Source organism: Chinchilla lanigera, unplaced genomic scaffold, assembly GCF_000276665.1.
Source record: "Chinchilla lanigera isolate Chin_1 unplaced genomic scaffold, ChiLan1.0 scaffold00172, whole genome shotgun sequence".
Classification (NCBI taxonomy): Eukaryota; Metazoa; Chordata; class Mammalia; order Rodentia; family Chinchillidae; genus Chinchilla; species Chinchilla lanigera.
Window position 1 is genome coordinate 681,576 of NW_004955573.1, and position 21,702 is coordinate 703,277.

Sequence of the window (21,702 nt, forward strand, 5' to 3'; positions counted from 1 at the left end):
AACATATTAAAAGAATATTAAATTGAAATAAAATACAGTATATATTTCATCAAGAGATGAATACCATACTATATACAGTGGAAACGCAGTACACCACTACTGCTTGTGCAAGTTTGTCAATGTGAGATTGTACATGGAACACTGTTGGCTGATGGAATGGAATGCGACCAACCATAGCACTGTGTTCTGTACCCTGTGTGCTGATTGGCTCAGTGACCATAGCATCAGTCTGTTTGTTCTCCTGCACTGTGCCCATACATTCAACATCTGTCCTTGTCCATTTCATATCAACGTCTGATCACTGCACATAGTGTTGCTCTATGGTGTTGTGTTTTTGTGAAATTTTTGTAAAAGTTTGAATTTATTTCAAGCCCTATGATGCCATCCAAACGTTCTGCTCCTTCTAAGGCTTCTGACAGTGAACCTAAGCACCAGAGGAAGATGCTTACCATCAAAGAAAGGGTGGAACTTCTCAACACATTAAAGGAAGGCAAAAACTATGTGGCTGTAGGTGCCATTACGGGATCAATGAATCTATTCTTCACTACATAAAGAAAGGTGAGAAGAATATTAGGTCTATGACAACAACGACTTTTAACAAGACTGTGAAGAGGGTGGTCATGTCCCACCATAAGGCCATTGTGAGGATGGAGTCTGCACTGGCCCTATGGATAAATGACTGTAGGAAGAAAAATATCTCAATGGATACCAACACCATGCAGATGAAGGCTGAGAAACTATGATAGTTTTGCAGAAAGTGCGGATGTTCATGACGGTGGTGAGGATGAAGACAAGGACGACAGTGCAGAAGCAAGGCAATTGAATACTTCTCCCACCAGACTAACCCCATTCAGTGCCAGCAAGGGCTTGTTTGACAAGTTTCAGAGATGCTTTGGACTCAAGAGCATTTCTCTGCATGGAGAAGCTGCCTCTGCAGACAAAGCCAGAGCTGAGAAGTATGTGAATGACATGTTCAAATCCATCATCGAGGAAGGGGGCTATAAGTCTGAACAAATTTATAACATGGATGAGTCAAGCTTATTTTGGAAACATGCCATCTTGCACTTTTACTATGAAGGATGGAGCCAAAGCCCCTGGTTTTAAGGCCCAAAAAGTAATTCATGCTGCGGGTTTATGATAAAGCCAGGGCTTATTTATAAGTCAAAAAGCCCGTGCTCTTCTTGGCTCTACAGGATATTCATCTCATCATCATCACCTTCACCGCCAACAGTACTGTACAACTACATAATTCATGATGTTCATCATTCAAGTTGTAGTATACTTCACTGGTGAGAACCCATATAGAATTTTACATGTTGTTAAAATTATGTAGGTTTAAGACTGTAGAAGTGTTTGAGAACATATGAAGTGTTTGATAAGAGTGTGGGAAAGGCTAAGAGAGTGGGAAAGGCTCATAGAAGTGTGGGAAGGGTTTATAAAGCTTTAAAATACATATAAATAATAAAATAAATATAATGCCACTACTTCGCAGATTTTCACCTATTGCGGGGGTCTCTGGAACTTAACTCCTGCAATAGGTGAGGGATCACTGTATATGAAGCTGTTAGTGTGAGGCCAAAGGTACAGTGGAGACCCCAGAAGTGAGGAGAAGCAGAATGTGTATCATCTGAGGAAAACTGCAAGGAGGGATCAGAGCCAACCCAAGAAGCTATGGGAGCTACAACCACTGCAAGTACTGTAGGGGTGGAGCCACCCAAGCCCTTTGGAGTTCCCGTCTTGCCACAGATTGCCTCAGATCTTGTACATGGCACTACTAGACTTCATGTTTGCCCTGTTGGATTTTGGGCTTGGTTTTGGTCCCATTTTTTTTTTTTGTATCTCTCTGTTTATAATTTTTGATATGGAAATATCTATCTTGTGTCTTGAATGTTGGAAGTGTTTAACTTTCTTTTCATTTGTAGAAGGACTTACAGCTAAGAATTTGTTTTAAATATCAGAGAAGACTTTGGACTTGGACTTTTCAGAAATGCTAAAACTGTTCAGACTTTGGCAACTCTTGGAGATGGACTAAATGCTTTTTTGCATAAAGGGATATGCATGAGTCTTTGGGGATCAGGGATGGAATGTCATGGCTTGTATTTAGATGCCCCCCAAAGCCTCATGTAGTTGTGGGTGGGGCTTCTTCAGAGGTGACTGGATCTAGAGTATGTGACTCTGGGATTGACTCATGGTGCAGTGCTAGGCCCAAGGGCACTAGATGTGAGTGCTACCTGAGCTAAGTAGTCTAGATAAAAGTGACATAAAGACACTGTTAAGGTCCCCGTGATGCTTTTGCTATCTTGTAGGCACCACGAACTGTTCCCTGTGATGGCTCTCTGCCAAGCCATCCTGAACTGGAGCCAACCAATTATGGACTGAAACCTCTACAAACTGTGAGCTAAATAAACCTTTCCCCTTTAAACGTTGGGTGTCAGGTATTTTGTCTCAGTAACCAAAAAAGTAACTAAGATATACCATGAATAATTTTAAAGGAAGAGACTAAATAGAAAGTAATGTAGGCTGTGTGCATTTATGACAAAATCATGCAAACTTCAGCTGCATGACTGAAAGGTGGGAAATACTGATAATTGCTTACACTGTCCCTTTTTCCCCAGGTTAAAAAAGGTTTTTCAGGATCTCTACACCAAATTCAAAGTTCAACTAAAAATACCAACTTTGGTTATTATTTTGACAAACTTTTATTCTTTTTTTTAATGTGGTTATTCCAACTCTTACTTTTCTGCCTTATAATTATTTCATCATGTGCATTTCAGGGCAGTGAGGACTGGACTGACACATGCTGAGTCCCGCTCTGGCCCCCTCAGACCTCATCATCCTCTGGGAAAGCTATGTGGACTCTCTCAGGTAGATGCCATGTCCTTTCACAGGGAATCTGTCTTGCCCAGGTTCTCCCATATCAGTAGAACAAGTACGCCATACAGCAAATACATACCATGAAAATTTGCAAGTGAATGACACACAGTAAGTTCTCTGGTGGCATTTTATGAATCATAACCTTTGCCTGAATCTACAATAATTGTGAGCTGGACCTGGTGGTGAGTGCCTGTAATCCCAGTACTGTGGGAGGCTGTGGCAGGAGGACCGAAGGTGTAAGTCCAGCTTGGGCAATTTTGTGACTTAGTGAGACCCTGCCTCAAAATTAGAAATTAATAAATAGATAAAAATAAAGCAGTTGGGAAAGTACTAATTTCTCAGATGTGTAAACCAGGCTTAGTACAGAGCTCTAGGGTCATCCTTAACATGCTAAAATGAAACCTGTCTGTTTACAGGAGTCTGTGTTAGTTCCAAAGTTCAGATGTGAGACTTTTGGATTTTGGTAGAAAACTGGGACTTGGAAGGGTGGTTTTTGAGGATCCCTGAGAGACACGGGGCTGGAATAGACTGAAGGCTATTGTAAAAACACGTACATATGATGCATGACAGAATTCAAGGAAGTGGGAAAGTTGCCACAGTAAACTCCCTCCTGTATGATGGCAGAGTCTGTTAATTTGTGTTGCTTTATGCTTTATGTGGATCCTTGGTTCATCCTGACAACTCAAGAACAGTCCCGGCAGCATGGGTCTGTTTATGGGACAATTCAAGTGCTACAAGATTTTGACGATGGGGCTGGTCTTTTTGATTTGGGTGAGTACTTTCCTTGCCTGCACTCTCTCATATTGCTGGCTCTTCTTTTCTCTCCCTGTACAACTTCAGATTTGGCTTGGTTAAGCGCTTTTAGCTAGAGACTCAGAGAAGCCTTGGTCTTCTTACCTCTGCCCCTATGTGATTCCAGGGGTAACAGTTGCAGGGTGGGCTGTCAGTCGAAGGAGGAGGCTGAGCAAGTTGGCGGTTGAGGTCTATCTGAAATTTAAAGCTTAACTTCAGAAGAAGTTGTTCTCAGGGAATTCTAATGGTGAAAAAAGAATAAGCAATTTACATTATTCTTTACTTTTTCATCTTTGGATGATGTTTTACGCCCCAGTATAAGAGAAAAAGATGGGAGTCTATGGTGTGTGCTTTTAGCAGGCAAAAAAACAGGTAGGGAATCGGGAAATTCCTAAGAAACAGTTCCTGATTCTTTTCCTATCAGGGGAAAAAAAAAATCTTTAATATGGAGAAAGCGAGGCTGCAGCAACTGAGTGGCACCCTGCTCAATTATGTAATAATTGAGTGAGTTGTGGATATGTAAACAGTAGGGTTTTAGTATGGAAAGGACAATAATTTTACTCTTCTTTGAATACGTAGATCAGGGCCAGGGATATAACTCAGCAGCACAGCACCTGCCTGGCAAGTGCAATGTCTTGAGTTCAATTCCCGGTTCAAAAAAAAGAGAGAGGTGTATGATTTGGACTTTGGTTTCACAAATTGGCCTTTATTCTAAGAGCAGTGAGTTTAATAGGGAAATTCTAACTCCTTAACAAGTAGGTCTAAAGAAAGGATCAGTTTCATTTCCAGAGTAGCTTGGTACTGTGTGAAAGGGTGAGATTTCTTTGTGTAGCAGCCAAAATTTTCCGCTTTTTAAAGAAGTTAAACTATAACACACATAAAAAATACATGTAAAATTGTAAGTGCTCAGTAAAAATCGGACACCACACCTACGTGATCACAATCCAAGTTAAGAAACAGAAATTACCATCGCCCTTAGAAGCCTTTGTTTGTGCCACCGTTCATGTCACTACCATTCCTTAGGCATAACCAGCACCTTGACTTTTGAAGTTATTGTTAATTTTTGCCTGTTCTTGAGTCTCATAGAAAAGTAATCACACATCACCTACTTTATGTATATAATATTTTTGCAAGATTCACCTGTGTTATCACATGAAGATATAATTTATTAATTTTGATTTCATGACAGTATTCTAGTACATGAAAATATTAAATTTACTTATGCATCCTGCTGTTGATAGAGATATCTATTGTTTTTAGTTTGGAGCTTAGATATTGCTACTATAAACAGGCATGCTCTCTTTTGGCTATACTGTATATTACACTTATGAGCTAAATTGTGTGGTCCTAGAATATGTATATGTTAAACTTTAGTAGATACTGAGAGTTTTCCAAGTAGTCTTTCCAATTTGTTCTTCTCACACAATCTGAGAGGTTCAGTCTCTTCCCATCCTCGCCAACACTGTAACTGTTTGTCATTTAATTTTATCTTTTCTTTGAATATGTAAAAGTATTCCATTATGGTTTTAACTTGTATTTATTTTCTTACTAATTCAGTTGAACATCTACTTATATATTTACTGATCTTTTGAATCTTCCTTTTGGGTGAAATGCGTATTATTTTCTGTCCACTTTTAATAGGGTGGCCTGTATTTTTCTTACCAATTTGTAGAAATTCTTTATACATTTTAGATGTGAGCTCTTTCATTTGTTGTGTTTGAGTGCTGCAGATATCTTCTCAAACTTTCTGTTTCATTTTTCACTGTCTTGACGGTATCCTTCAGTGAAAGATTATGAATTTAGTTCCAGTTTAGACCACTTTATCAAGCTTTTCCTTTATGGTTGTACTTTTGTATTTTGTTAAAGAAATGTCCCCTATTCCAAAGCAGGGAAGCTCTTCTTTGTTATTTTCTAGGAGATTTTGGCTTATAACATGCCCAGAATTTATTTTTGTTGATGTTATAAGTAGTGATCCAGCTTTTTTTCTTAATAAGGATATCCAATTGTCCTAACACTACTTATTGAGAACAAAAACTTTCTATATTATTTTGCAGTGCCACCTTTACATCCAATCAACTATCTCTAATGTGTGGCTCTATTTCTAGGTGCTGTATTCTGTTCCAGGGGTCTCTTTGTTTATTCTTGTACCAGCATCCTATCATCTTAATCACTGCAGGTCTGTTAAAAGTTTTAATGCCGGGCATGGTGGTGCATGCCTGTAGTCCCAGCACTCAGGAGGCTGAGGCAGGAGGATTGTTGTGAGTTGGAGACCAGCCTGGGCTACAAAGTAAGCTCAAGGTCAGCATGAACTGCATATAGAGAGCTTGTCTCAAAAAGACAAAAAGTTTTTTTTAATAATTCCTCACCTCATGTTTTTAAAGATTGTCTTGTCGATTTCAAAAGCTTTGCATTTACATATAAATTTCAGAGTTAGCTTTTCTTTTACATACACATAGATATAAAACATGAGATTTTCATGAGAATTGTATTGAACGTACCAGTAAATTTAAGTAGCATTAACATCGTTGCAATATGGATTTTGTAATCCATAAATCCAGTATTTAAGTAGAATTTCACGCAGTTTCCTGCCCCTCCTTAGTTTTTATTGTTCTAGTACTATCTATTTTCAAGTCTTTCTGATATATTATTGTGTAAAATGTTTACTGACTTTCTCCACTGCCGGTAAGATTTTGAAATGCCTGGGTCTACAAAGTCTGTTTAAACTGATTCTATTGCTCTCCCGCTTGTTGGAAAATGTCAACAACCTTTTTCTAACTCAATGAAGAAAGTGCACAAGTATTTCGGTCTTTCAGAAAGTTGTCAAAGGACAAGATTACAACAAATTAAGTTATAGATCTAGTTGGATTTCATTTGTGATTCATGATTTAAGGCAGCCTGTGTTTCACAAAACAGAAAGTGAGCTCCCACTGGGCAACGGCAGAATTGTGGGTTTTGTAAGGTGGAAATGAGGAAACAAAAAAACAGAACAGAAAACTCATCAACATCAGGTTATTTTAGGTTTCTTTCTTTTAAAGATAAAAAGCTTTTCATTCTGACTTTCGCAGACTGGTAGACCGAAATTTGGAAAAATCAATCCAGTTTGAGATTGGTTTTCTTAAAATCATAAATATATCAATTTTTTCTTGATGGTAAGTGGGTTTTGTTTTTTTTTTTTTTTTTTTTTTTTTTTTGGTTTTCCTCCGGTACCGGGAACTGAACTCAGGACCTTGCGCTTGCCGGGCAGGCGCTTTTGCCGCTGAGCTAAATCCCCATCCCCGGTAAATGGGTTTTGATGACTGTTAAATATTTCCCTACAATGGATCAGGATATTATCCTATGCCATATTTCAAAGCACTCAGGATTACATTTATAGTTTAATAATCCAGGATAACTTCCTATCATAAAATCATCAACATATATATATATGTATAAAGTTCCTTTTGCCATATGAGGTTATATTATATATTCACAGGATCCAAAAATTACACCATGGACCTTGTGGAAGGCCAATATTCAGTTTACTAATGTAATCAAAACCATAATCCTGTTAACTCATGATCTGTGAATTTGGACTCCTTTTTTATTATTTATGCTGCCATAGCATAGGTTTTCCCCTACCTGTGCACCTCACCCTCATGTAAGAGGCCTTTGTCTTCACTTTTCAAATATATAATTTTATTAGCACTTATGACTTTCACAAAAGATTTGGTTTCAATGTGGTATTTTCGTATGTGCACAAAGCATACTGTGATCATATCCTTCCCCTATTCTCCTTTCTTACCCATTCTTTTTATTTCCTTCTTGCTGAGTAATAATCTCTTTTCTACTTTCATGCCGTTGTTTTTTTTTTCAGATTCCATATAACAGGGAAGGTGCAGAATATTTGTTTTTCCTGAGTTCAGCTTATTTTGCTTACTATGATGACCTCCAGCTCCATTTTCCTGCAAATGACATATATATTTCAGTCTTCCTTATGACTGACTAATACTTCGTTGTGTATATATATCGCATTTTCTTTATCCATTCATCTGTTGATGGGCACCTACGCTGGTTCCATATCTTGGCTATTGTGAACTGGGCCACAATGAACATAAGTTGGCAGGCATTCCCCCTAGTCCGTTGACTGCAATGCCTTTAGATATATACTGAGGAGTGATATAGGTGGGTCATATGGTAGTTCTAGATTTAGTTTTTTGAGGCACCTCCATACTTACTTCCATAGAGGTTGTACTAATTTATATTCCAGCCAGTGTTCCTTCCCCCTCCCATCCTCACCAGCTCTATTGGTTTTGTATTCTTGATTATTCTGACTAAGGTGGGATGGAATCTCAGCGTGGTTTTGATTTGCATCTTTCTAATGGCTGAAGATGTTGAACGTTTTCTCTTACACTTATTGGCCATTTTTACTACTTCTTTTGAGGGGTGTCTGTTCATTTATTGATCGTGACCTTTATTTTCTTGGTGTTAAGTTTTTTGAGTTCTTTCTCTTTTTTTTTTTGAGCTCTTTTTATATTCTAAATGTTAATCTTTTGTCAGAAGAGTAGCTGGCAATGATTTTTTTCCCTTCTGTAGGCTGTCTCTTCACTCTTCTGGTTGTTTCCTTTACTGCTGTGGAATTTTTAAATAGCTCTAGTATCATTTGTTAATTCTTGCTATTATTTCCTGTGCTATTAGAGTTGTATTCATGAAGACTTTGCCTGTACCTATGGCTTCAATGTTTTTAAAATTAATTTTATGGGTACATTTTAGACTACATAATGACTACATTCATCATATGGAATTTGTACATAATATGTACATAATATATCTTGATTCTTCTTTTCTCCTCAATTCTCTCCCCTCCCTTTGCCCTCTCTTCCACTTCTTATTTACAAAAGCTTTATTTCCATTTTTCCTTCTAGTTTTTCTTTCTTTTTTTTTTTTTTGTTTGTTTGTTTGTTTTTCTCTGGTACCAGGAATCGAACTCACGACCTTGCACTTGCCAGGCAGGCGCTGTGCCACTGAGCTAAATCCCCAGCCCCCTTCTATTTTTTCTTGTCCCTTCTTCCCTCTCTTGTTCCACTTTCCATCTGAACATTTTCTTTCCATTTCCCAACATCTATTGTACATTTTGGTTCTTATTTACCCTTTCAGTTTCTCACGTCAGAGAAACAATGTGATATTTAAACATGTGTGCCAGATTTATTTTACTTAAGCATATGGTCTCAAGATGCATCCATTTAGCTAGAAATGTCCCAACTTTATCCTTTGTGGCAGAGTAGTACCCCATTGTATAAAAAAGTCACATTTTCTTTATCCATTCATCTGGTTTGGGGCATTTAGGCTAGTTCCATGACTTAGCTATTACAAAATGTGCTGCTATAAACATGGACATGTATATATTGCTGTGGTATGATGCTTTCAATTCTTTCAGGAAGATGCGAAGTGGGAGATCAGCTGAGTCAAATAAAACCTCTAGTTTTATTTTTTGAGAAATGTCCACACTGGTTTTCACAGTGGTTGTACCAGTCTACACTCCCATCAAAAGTGGAGAAAGGTTCCTTTTTTCCCCACAGCCTCATCAGCATTTGTTATTGGTTGATTTCTTGATAATAGCTGTTCTTTCTGGGGTATGATGGAATCTCAGTGTTGTTCTAATTTGCATCTCTTGACTGACCAGTGATGTTGAACTTTTTAAATATATTTATTTCCACAAGAAATTTAAAGATGTAATGCCACTACTCCTCAAACTCTTTAATAAATTGAAAGGGAAGAAATACTTCCTTCCTCATAAACAGGGTTTACCTATCCACTCGCATTCCTGGAAGCAAGGCTTACTCTGCTACCAAAACCAGAGAAGCATTCAATCAAAAATGAGAACTACGGGCCAATATCTCTAATGAACATAGTGGCAAAAATTCTTGGTAAGGCAGAGTATATCCCCATGAAGTCACAGTTCAGTGTTCAGAGCCTCAGTCATTTGTGGATTTTTCCTTAGAACCTAATAATTGTTTGCAAAAAACCCCATAATTTCACAGAAACTGAAAATATCCTCCACAATTGTTTTTTTGGCAGGGAGGTTTGCAAGTAGCCAATCTGAGAGTGTTATTCAGTTGTTCTTGCTGCTGATTGGCTGCTGCCCTGTAACCCATCTGGGGTAGATGCACCAGCATTCCCGCATCATAACAGGTTGCTGTACCAGGAGTAGCTATCTCGAGTATTCTCGGTTTTGTTCTTCTTAAAACCCTAAGATCCCTGAGATGCCTCCAAAACGTCCTGCACTGTCTAGGGCTTTATTAATACAGTATTTTATTAAATCAAATTATATAATTGGGGAAGACATAGCATATTCAGGGTTTAAACTATTAAAGATAGGCATCAATAGGCATTTTTCTGACCAGATCTGAAATTTGTAGTTTTTCACAACTCACAGGTACCCTAGGAACTTCACGAATTTTGGGGGTCCACTATACTGGCAAAGAGAATGCAGGAAATCATCAAGATTACACACCATGACCAAGTAGGTTTTATCCCATGGATGCAGGGGTAGTTCAACATACACAAATCAATAAATGCAATACACTAGAGTAACAGAACCAAGAGAAAAAACTACGTGATCATCTCAAGAGATGTAGAAAAAGTATTTGACAAAGTCCAACACACATCCATGATAAAAAAAATTTTAAAAAACCCTATAGAAAATTGGAATAGAGGGGCTGGGGATTTAGCTCAGCGGCACAGTGCCTTCCTGGCAAGCACAAGGTCGTGAGTTCAATTCCCTGTACCAGAAAAAAACAAAATAAAACCAAAAAAAAGTTGAAGTAGAGGGTCCTTATCTCAATCTGATAAAAGCCATCTATGACAAACCAACACCCAGCATCATACTATATGGACAAAAACTGAAACCTTTCACTCTAAAATCAGGACTAAGACAAGGATGTTCACTGTCACCACTCTTATTCAAAATAGTTCTGGAAACATTAGCCAGACCAATTAGACAAGAAAAAAAAATAAGGAATAAGAATAGGAAAGGAAGAAGCTATATTATCATTATTTGCTGATAAGATGATACTCTACATTGAAGACCCCCAAAACTCAACCAAAAGACTTCTAGATTTAATAATCAAATTCAGTAGTATAGTTGGATACAAAGTCAGCAGTCAAGAATCAGGAACAGTCCTCTACACAAATAATAGACTCACAGAGAGAGAAACTTGGGAAATAACACCTTATACAGTAGCATCCAAAAAAAAGAAATACCAATAATCAATCTAATGAAGAAAATAAAGGACTTTACATTGAAAACCACAATACTCTAAAAAAGGAGATGGAAGAGCATATCAGAAAATGGAAAGATATTCCTTATTCCTGGGTGGGAAGAACAAATATATTGAAAATGGCCATACTTCCAAAATTGTTATACAGATTTAATACAATCCTGATTAAAATCTCAATAGCATATCTCACAGAATTAGAAAAAAAAATCCTAAAATTCATTTGGAACGAAATTTTTTCCTGATTCCTTTCTGAGCTAGTTTATTATTGCTGTATAGAAAAGTTATGAGTTTTTAATTTGCTTTTACATTCTGTGTCTTGGCTTTTAACTCAGAGCCACATTCTTATCCCTAAGTCCTCTACTAAGGCTTCTCAGCAGTCCACTGTGCTAGATCTTGAGAAAAAGCAGTACTACCTCCAAGAGTTTACCATTTAACAGAGGAGACCTATCTATAAATAAATAGCCAATTCAGGAGACAGTGAAAGCAGGGTTTGTTATCCCTGTGCCTCATGACACAGACATGGCTGCACTAAACATCTTCCCAGTAGAGGTTGATATCTCTGAAGTGCATATTCTTAATTATAAGTATAAACTTGATAGACATTAGCAGTTTTTCCACAGAGTGGAATTTGAGAGATGTCAGTGGATTGATTTTTTTTTTTTTTTTTGTCTTTTTTGAGGCAGGGTTTCACTATGCAGTTCAGGCTGGCCTTGAACTTGCAGCAATTCTCCTGCCTCAGCCTCCCAAGTGCTGGTATTACAGGTGTGTAGCACCGTACTTGGCTAAAGATTGCTTTTTAAAAATGAATTACACTTGCTTGAATGGAAAGGATATTGATGGAAGGATGTGAGTATCTGGATTCCCTCTAATCACCACCACGCCTGTCACACAAAACACGGCTCCTCTCCACTGTTCTCCCCATTTGGATTTTTTTGCTTCTCTGGACTTTGTGTTTCTCAGAATATGACATCCAAGAGATCTGGGCCCTGGAGGAGGCTCTATAACCCAGAAAACACTATCTCTTACTAGAAAAGAATCAACAATCTATATCCTTTCTCCACCTCACATCTATTCTGAGCTTTTCTACAGTTTCCTGTTTTTCCAGTGGTTTCTGCAGCTGTATCTCTTATTTCCAGCTGACTACAATAAGAAAAAGAGCTCACTGAGAAATGGCCTCATGTCACTCTTGTAAATTCTCAAAAGCATCAAATAAAGAGTTTTCCCACCCCCAACTGTCAAGTGGAAATTTGGATTAGGAACAGGTGGAGTTGTGGAGAGAGGCCCTAGGTAGAAAAAAGGAGACACTTAGAATACCAGGTCCTGAGGCGGAAGAAAGATTCATGCGGAATAGGAAACTAGAAATGTGAAAGTGGATCCAAGCCTGTTCATATCTCAGTGGGTGTTGAGGGGTGGTAGTAGACGGAGTAAGAAGGCTGAGAAAAGGAGAGAATTGGGCTGAACTGCGACTTTCTACAGTATTAGATGCTCCTTTCACATAAAGGTGGTGGTGACTCAGGCACCAGGCTTATGAGTGACAGACAGCGTGACGTAGGCAGACAGGACTCTAGAGTCCTACCTGGCAGAGGGGACTAGCTTTGGTGATTAGCTTCCAGGAAAAAAAATGAGAGAAACAAACCAGTGACAGATCCCTCTTTCTCTACCCACAGATACTCTATCTCAAGATGTTCTGGCCTGATAGCATCACCTACCGGCTCCCAGGACCCCGTCCTGCCTCTAAATTTGCTTCCAACTTCATGGAATCTCCCTCCCTCTTTGATTCTCTCCCACAGGCACTCACCAACTTGACATACCTTCTGTACTGGCCTCCAACCCCAGGAGATGGGGGGAACCTTTTGGCCTCCACCAGCCCCCGGACCTCCACTTACCACCTGAGGAGTCCTGCCCGGGCCAGCTACACCCTGGGAGGCCACCTGGAGGCCATCCTTGTGGCCCGGGACCACTGGGGCAAGCCCAAGACCCATGGTGGAGATCTGTTTAGGGCACAGCTGTTGGGTTCAGAATTAAATGCAGGGGTCCCCGGGGATGTCCAGGACCTGGAGAATGGCACCTACCTCTTGTCCTTCCCCCTGCTTTGGGCTGGCAGGGCCCAGGTGCAAGTGCGGCTGATCCACTCCAGTGAGGCAGTTGGGGTTCTGCGGAGGATCTGGACAGAGAAAGGAGCCACAGTTGATTTTAAGGGATATTTCCGGGGACTAGAAGGACCTGAAGAGATTGTGATTTGCAATGTTGACCCTCAGTCAACTGGTGCTAAAAAGGCTACCTGCCAGTACAGGGATGCGGTTTCTGGTGAGCTCTGGTTCTGTGCTCAGCCTCCCACCTTGCCCTGCAACTCTTTAGTTGGTCACTCAAGTGGGCGTTACCTAAAAGTAACCACACAACATGATGAGCACCTACTGGCACGGTAAGAAATTCTGGGATATGTGTCTCAACCCCAAATCACATCCTTCTTTCTAAATCTTGTCCCAGTGATCCAATGGCCTCCTGCCATTTATACCATACATATATTCCTACTGTCATTTAATATATGCTTGCTGAGCACCTACTATGTGACAGACATTGCTACGCAGAAACATACCATAGTAACTGAGTCAGACTATACATCCAGAGAGGTTACAATTGATCTTTGGTTTGCAAGAGAGCTTCTCAGCTGGGTGTGATGGCACATGCCTGTAATCCCAGTACTTGGGAGGCTGAGACAGGAGGACTGCAGAGTGTTTGAGGCCAGTTTGGGCTAAAGAGTGAGTTCAAGGCCAGTTTGAACTGCATAGTGAGACCTTGTTTTTAAAAAAAGAGGAAGAGCGAGAGAGAGTTTCTCCGGGGAAGATAAAAGACAGATATTCAAGACAAAGCAAACTATCTCAGGGAAAAAGTACCTTGAGTACTTCATTTATTTATCTGGATTCCTGCCTTCTAGTTTAACAGTTCATTTTTATTTTGTTAGATATTCAATAACTTAAGTGGATTTAAAACTATTATGTCCAGAATGTTCAGTAAAGTGTATGGTGAATAACTAGGTCTACCATAATACCAGAAAAGGAACTCTCCATTTTATTTCACTGATTTCTGGTCATATCTTTAATATTTGTTTCTTCAATTTCTTATAGAACATCTTTCTTTTTTTCTAGTTTCATGATTCAGAGCACTTAACCCATCTATTTCAATCTCCCTTTTGTGCCATAAAAATGGTCAAGGTTATAAATGTCCCTCTGAGTGGAGCTTTAGCTGCATTCTCCAAATTTTTATGTATGGGGGCTTTATTTTTATTCCATTTTACATAGCTTATAATTTCTACAGTAATTATTTAGGATTTATTTTGAAAAATTTTTTAATTTAAAAGTGGGTATCTTTTTATTACTTTTACCCAATTTATTTGCATTTTGACTGGACATAAAACTTTTCTGACATGGATTCTTTGAAATTTGTTTGGAATTTGTTTGTGACCTGCCAGGTATGGTAGTGCATCCCAGCATGCTGCCTGCAATCCAGCATGTTGAGGGGCTAAGGTAGAAGGATCAAAAGTTCAAACCCAGCCTGGACAATTTAGTTATTTAGCAAGAGCCTGTCTTAAAATTAGAACTAAAATTCATTTTTGACCCAACAAATAACACATTATTTTTTTGTTGTTCACATTTGCTTGAAAGTAATTCATGTTCTATATTCTTCTAAAAGGAATTCTGAACCTATTTGAGTTTGTTGATTTTTAAAATTCCAAATATCTATATTTTCACTAACTTTTATGTCTGCTTAATCTGTTAGCGTCAGACATACATGTTCTATATTGTATGAGGATTTATAGGTTTTAAAATTTCTCATTGTTCCCTTTATTCATTTCCCTTTATATACTGATAAGTACGTTCACCTTTGTGTTTGCTTTATGTTATTGGTTATTATTCATTTTACTTTTTTGCCTTAAATTGTAATTTTTATGATATTAATATTGTTATAATAGCTTCAGTTTGCTTGATATTGGTATACCTTTTCCCATCTCTTTATATTTCAAATTTTCTGTATGAAATAGTTTTAGACAAGCTTCTTTTTTTTTTTTTTTTTTTTTTTTTTTTTAAAAAAGGATCTCACTATGCAGTTCAGGCTGGCCTGAAGCTCACTTTGTAGCCCAGGCTGGCCTCAAACTCGCAACAATCCTCCTGCCTCAGCCTCCCGAGTGCTGGGATTACAGGCATGTGCCACCATGCCCGGCTCTGTAGACAAGCTTCTTAACCTGATTTTGCAGCATATACTTACTCATAGTTAAGCATATCATGGAAGGGACTAGATCCATGAATGTAACTAACTTTATATAAATATAACAGGCATTCAAATCAACACAGAAAGTATTAAATAGCGAAGAAATAGAAAAGCAGATAATTATATTGGAACTTTACACTATACAGAAAGATCAATGTCAGGAGGATTAAAGAGCTAACTAAAAAGCATACCTTAAAACTCAAAGAAGATAAAAGCACAAAATATCTTTATGAATTGGGATTGATAAAATATTGCTTTAGTGTCATAAAGGAAAATATTTACATTGGGTTATATGTAAATAAAAAAGTCTTTGTTACAAAAAGCCCCATAAACATAATTTAAATCAGGCTGTCATAGATTTTGGGATGATATCTATAACACATATAATTGATACAAGATTAGTGCTTTGAGTAAATAAAGAAATCCTGTGAAACAATAAGAAAAAATTATATAAATCAAGAGCTGGTGTGCTGGGGAATGCCTATAATTCCAGGACTCTGGCAGGCTGAAGAAGAAGGACTACAAGTTTGAGCCCAGCCTGGGCAACTTAGCAATTTAGCAAGATCCTGCCTTTTAAAAAAAAGGGGCAAAATATATAAATAAAAAATCACAGAAGAAAAATGTGAATATGTAGTAAATAAAATATAAGTATATATTCAGCCACATGAACAATCAGGGAAATTTAAATTAAAACCAAAATATCATCTTTCAATAATTTTTTTTGGAGACAAGGTCTCATTACATAATTCAGGCTGTCCTTGAACTCAGTGCAGGCTGGGCTTGAACTCCCAGCGATCCTCCTGCCTCAGCCTCCCAAGGGCTGGGATTACAGATATTCATCACCATGCCCAGTTTCAGTAATTTTTATATTGACAAAAATCTTTAAGTCTGAAAAAACAAAGGGTGATGAGGATGGGTTGAGAGAGAAAATTTCATATACCTTTTTAAGGGTGTGAATTGTTGTAACAACTTTGGAAACAATTTGACAATACCTAGTAAAGTTGAAGATGCATATGAACTGCCACTCAGAAATCTGCCTTCTAAGCCAGGCGTGGTGGCACACGCCTGTAATCCCAGCACTTGGGAGGCTGAGGCAGGAGGATCGATGCAAGTTCAAGACCAGCCTAGGCTACAAAGTGATCTCAAGGCCACCCAGAACTGCACAGCAAGACCCTGTCTCAAAAAGAAAAAAAAAAAAAAAAAAAAAAAAAAAAAAAAAAAAAAAAAAAAAAAAAAAAAAAAAAAAAGAAAGAAATCTGCCTTCTAGTTATAAATTATAGTGAACTTTTCTTACATGAGACCCAAGGAACATATACAAGAATGTTTACTGTAGACATTATGGTAGAAAAATATTGCAAACTATCTCATAACCAATAGAAAATGGATAAATAATGGAATCATAAAGTTCAAATGAATGAAGAACAGCTATATCCTGTAACAGAACTATACCTTGAAAATATAATGAGGAATAATATGCACATATTATACTGTTATTATAAAGTTTTAAAACTTGCAAGCCATTCTATTTTGTTTTTTTTTTTTTTTTTTTTTTTGGTTTTTCTCCGGTATCGGGAACCGAACTCACGACCTTGCGCTTGCCAGGCAGGCGCTTTGCCACTGAGCTAAATCCCCAGCCCCCTCTATTTCGTATTTTAGATACATTATATATCAAGTGTATAAAATATGGATGAGAATATAAACACTGAATTTACAGTAGTGATTTATCCTTGTGATGAATGGAATGGGAAGAAAGTGGTTAGAGAGGGCCTTTGTGGTACCTGCAATGAGCTATTTATTACTTTTTAAAATTTAACTTTTTATTGTGAAATAATTATTGACTCACAAGAAGTTGCAAAATAGTACACAGAATAATGTAACCCTTCCCCCCAGCTTCCTCCAATGCTAACACCTCATGTATATGAAGTGGAATATCGAAACAAGAAAATTAACTGGTATAATTCTGATAGACCACAAATTTTACTTAGTTTTAATCAGCTTATATATATCCTCGTGTGTGTGTGTGTGTGTGTGTGTGTGTGTGTGTGTGTGTGTGTGTTTCTTCACAATAGATTTACATAAGCTCCAGCACAATCAAGATACAGGAAGCTCCCATCACCATACAGAAAATCCCTTCTACTGTCCCTTTTTGGCACTCCCACCCTCCAACTCCTGTCCCTGTCTCCTGGCAACCCTATCTGTTCTCCATTTCTATACTTTTGCTATTTCTATGTTATATAAATGGAATCATACAGTCTGCAGTCAGTTGCAACTGTTTTTTTTCTCCCCCCACTGGACATGGTGCCCTTGAAATCCACTGGAGTTATCAATAATTCATTTCTTTTTCTTGCTCTCTGAGATGTCACTGTATGTGTTTGTTAAAGCATTCATACATCAAAGGACATTTGGGAGGCATTTCCAGCTTTTGACTCTTATTAATAAAGCTTTTGTGAATATTCATACAGAGGCTTTTCTATGAGCATAAATTTTCATTTCTCTCAAATAAATGTGTGAGTGCAATTTCACCGCCCCAGAGTTCTCCTGTGCCCTTCACAATCAATTTCCTCTACCTGTCTCCACTCCCAGGCACACACTGACTTGCCTTCTGACTGTAAATACGCTTGTCTTTTCTAGAGTTATGACTAGAAGTCTAGAATTTTATGAATTCTATAATTATTTCCAGAATTATGACTCCATAAAAATGGAGTTATTCGATGTACACTCCTCCTGGGTCCTCTGCTCAGGGAAATGTTTCAGAGACTCATCCATGTTGCTTCTGGGTGTTAGTAGTTCTTTCTCTTTCCTTCCTGAAGAGTGTTCCACTTATACAGATATCCCACAATTTGTTTATCCATTTGCCTCTTGATGAACATGTGGGTTTTTTCCAGGTTTGGGCCATTATGAATAAAACTGCTGCCAATGTTAATGTATAAGACTTTTGCAAACAAATATTTTCATAGTAGGTAAACATCTATGCATGGGTTTTTTATTAAGAGATTTTTAAGAAAAAGTTTTAGCCCAGCATGGCGGTGCATATCTGTAATCCCAGTACTCGGGAGGCTGAGGCAGGAGAATTGTTGCAAGTTTGAGGCCAGCCTGGGCTACAAAGTGAATTGAAGAGCAGCCTGAACTGAATAGTGAGACACTTTCTCAAAAAGACAAAAAAAGCTTTAGATTTACATAGAAGTTGAGATGCTGGCACAGAAAGTTTCCATTTTCCCTTTCCTCTATTGTTCCTCCTATTTTTCACATCCTGCATGACTATGGTGTATCTCTTATAATTCGTGAACCAACGGTGACATATTATTATTAATTCCAGCCCATTGCTTATCTGGATTTCCTTAATTTTTACCTAATGTATTTTAATTCTTTTCCAGGGTCCCATTCAAGTTATCCTGTTTCCTTAAGCTCTTCTGGGCTGTGACAGTTTCTCTGACTTTCTTTTCTTTTTTTCTTTCTTTCTTTCTTTCTTTCTTTCTTTCTTTCTTTCTTTCTTTCTTTCTTTCTTTCTTTCTCTTTTCCTTCTTTCTTTCTTTCTTTCTTTCCTTTTTTCCTTCCTTCCTTCCTTCCTTCCTTCCTTTCTTTTTTTTGGCATTTTGAGGCAGTGTCTTGCTATGCAGTTCAGGCTGGCCTTGAACTCAGGCTGGCTTCAAACTCGCAGATTCTCCTGCCTCAGCCTCCTGAGTGCTGGGATTACAGGTGCACACCACCACACCTGGCAGCTTCTCTGACCTTTCTTCAGAAAAAATAAGAATTCTCTGTTCCTTCCATCATTTTTTTCTCTGTTGTACTTGTCTCAAGTTAGCAGTGTGCTAATTATATTGTAATAATCTCATTCATTTTTAAAATTAGATGAAACAGAGATGGCAAGTCAATCATCATATACCCTAGCAGTTTAAACTTCACCCGATCATATCCCTCAATGCAGGCTCTCCTGTTTCTCTAGGAATGTGACAGACAAGGTGCTCTCTCAGGGCATTTCTCCAATCCTGGTCAGACCTGCAGCCACAAGTAACACCACTCTGAGTGAGTAGGACTGGGATATGCTGGGGGTTGGCTGGTAATAGAACTGGGTGACTTTTATTCCTGAAGGGGAGGATGGAATACTACAGAGGTCAGGAGTATGGACTATAACAACAACCTCCTGGATTGAAATGCTGTCCCTACCCATCACTATTCTTTCTTTAAACAATCAGTTTATCAAGTTATGATTGACACAGAAATTGCACATATTTAATATATCCAGCTTGGTGAGTTTGATGATAAGTACACATCTGTGAAATCATCACATTTAATGCTATAAACTTATCCACAACTCCACAGCAGTTAAAGTTTAAGCTTCAGTGTGATAGGACTGATAAATAGATCAAGAGTAAATCCAATTTAAAATTCTACACTGTAACCAAGGAGTTTAATTTCTGTTTTGAAGCTTTACTACTATACAGATCACTGTAGATTTTTTTAAATCTCAGTTGTTTAAACTAGATGATTAAAATATTTGCGACAGGGAATTTTCTATTCTCTGCAAGAATGTTACCTATTGTGTCGGTGACTGGTTGACATTTCATACCATGTATGTATAGAGGTGCTCTATACTTGAGAGAAAGTATATGCTTCAATACACCACTGTGGTTATAAGATATTTTACATTAAATATTTTATAAATATTTTGAAATAGCCATCCTCTCTGAAAGTTTCCTCCTGTCCTCTTTGTTATTATTTACATATGACTAAAATACTTAGCACAAGATCTTCCCTCTTAGAAAAATTTTAAATATATGCAATTAAATATTATTAACTATAGGTTCCGTGCTGCACAGTAATGTCTAGGACTGATTGTTTATCTTTTTTTTTTTTTTTTTTTTTCTTTTTGAGACAGGGTCTCACTATGCAGTTCAGGCTAGCCTTGAGCTCACTTTGTAGCCAGGCTGGTCTCGAACTTGCAACAATCCTCCTGCCTCGGCCTCCCTTGAGTGCTGGGATTACAGGTGTGCACCACCACACCCTGCTTGATTGTTTATCTTATATAACTGAAATTTTCTATCCCTTCACTAACACCTCCCTGTTCCCTCTCCCCCTTGTCCCTTAGCAATCATTAGTCTGCTCTCTGCTTCTGCGAGTCTATTTGAGATTCCTCATGTGGTATTTGTCCTTTGACTTATTTCATGTAGTGTAATGTCCTTCAGGCTCATCTGTATTGTCACAAATGGCAGGACTTCCTTCTTTATCCTTTATATTTTTTACTTTTCTAGCTACATTAATGAATAATTGACAAATAAAATTGTATATATTTAAGGTATACAATGTGGTATGCTATTGTAGATATTATGAAAGAATTATCATAATTAGTGAGCACATCGATCAGCTCACATAGTTACCTTCATTTTTTGTTTTGGGGGCGTGTGTGTGTGTGTGTGTGTGTGTGTGTGTGTGTTTGATTGACAGGGACTCTTAACCTTTCATCTTTTAGCAAAGTTCAAGTATACGGTATGATATTATCAACTGTAGTCACCAGGGTGTACCTTAGATCCCTAGAATTTATTAATCTTATAATCCAAAGTTCACATGTTTTGATCCTTTTCCTCTCCTCCCAAATGCCTGGAAACCACTGTCCTATTCTGTTTCTGAATTCAGTTTTTTAGATTCCACTTATAAGTGAGATCATGTAGAATTTGTCTTTATCTGGCTTATTTCACTCAATATAATGTCACCATACTCCACAAGTGGTAAGATTTCCTTTCTTTTTTTTTTTTTAAGATTTCTTTTCTTAAGAGTGAATAATATTCCATTTTATGTGTATGTGACATTATCTCTTTCCATTCATCCGCTGATGGACATTCAGTTGTGCCTGTGTCTTGGCTGCTGTGAATAATGATTCATGAATACGGAAGTGTAGATAATATCTCTTCAGGATCCTGGTTTCAAGCCGGGCGTGGTGCATGCCTGTAATCGCAGCACTCTGGAGGCTGAGGCAGGAGGATCGTTGTGAGTTTGAGACCAGCCTGGGCTACAAAGTAAGCTGAAGGCCAGCCTAAACTGCATAGCGAGACCCTGTCTCAAAAAAAAGATGAAAAAAAAAAAAAAAGATCCTCGTTTCAGTTCCTTTGAGTATAACCCCAAAATTGGGATTGTGGCATCAGATAGTATTCTATTCGTAACTTTTTGAGAAACTGCCCATCATTTTTTAATTTTAAAGTTTTGTTAGTGTGCATTTGCAGTATATAAGGATTATATTCCTTGTGTGGACTAAACATACGTACATATTTTAATTCTTTCTTCATCCTTTCCCCCTCCCCTCCCTCCTCCTCCCTCCAACTCTTGATCCCCTCATTATTCTTAATCATGGGCAAATTCTTAGCATTTCCGCCTCCCAGTGTCCCCACTTGTAAGTGGAGGTAAGAACAGTACTCCATAGGTTTTATAAAAGACTGAATGAAATAATGTGTGTAAAGCACATGGAAGAGAAGAGCACCTGACATGTGTTAAGAAGTTAACGTTGGCTCCTTTTGTTCTATAG

The 21,702-nt window shown here is 38.0% G+C and overlaps 1 protein-coding gene across 1 annotated transcript in view; it reads left to right on the plus strand.

Annotated features, from left to right (window-relative positions):
* The first annotated feature begins 3,347 nt into the window (after nucleotides 1-3,347).
* Nucleotides 3,348-21,702, plus strand: part of LOC102026920 (NXPE family member 3-like) — a 30,651-nt gene continuing 12,296 nt past the window's right edge. The window contains exons 1-3 of the mRNA XM_005413739.1: nucleotides 3,348-3,645; nucleotides 12,590-13,344; nucleotides 19,132-19,211. Coding sequence (XP_005413796.1) covers nucleotides 3,577-3,645; nucleotides 12,590-13,344; nucleotides 19,132-19,211 — 904 coding nt within the window. The 5' untranslated portion in view covers nucleotides 3,348-3,576. The remainder of the gene's footprint in view (nucleotides 3,646-12,589; nucleotides 13,345-19,131; nucleotides 19,212-21,702) is intronic.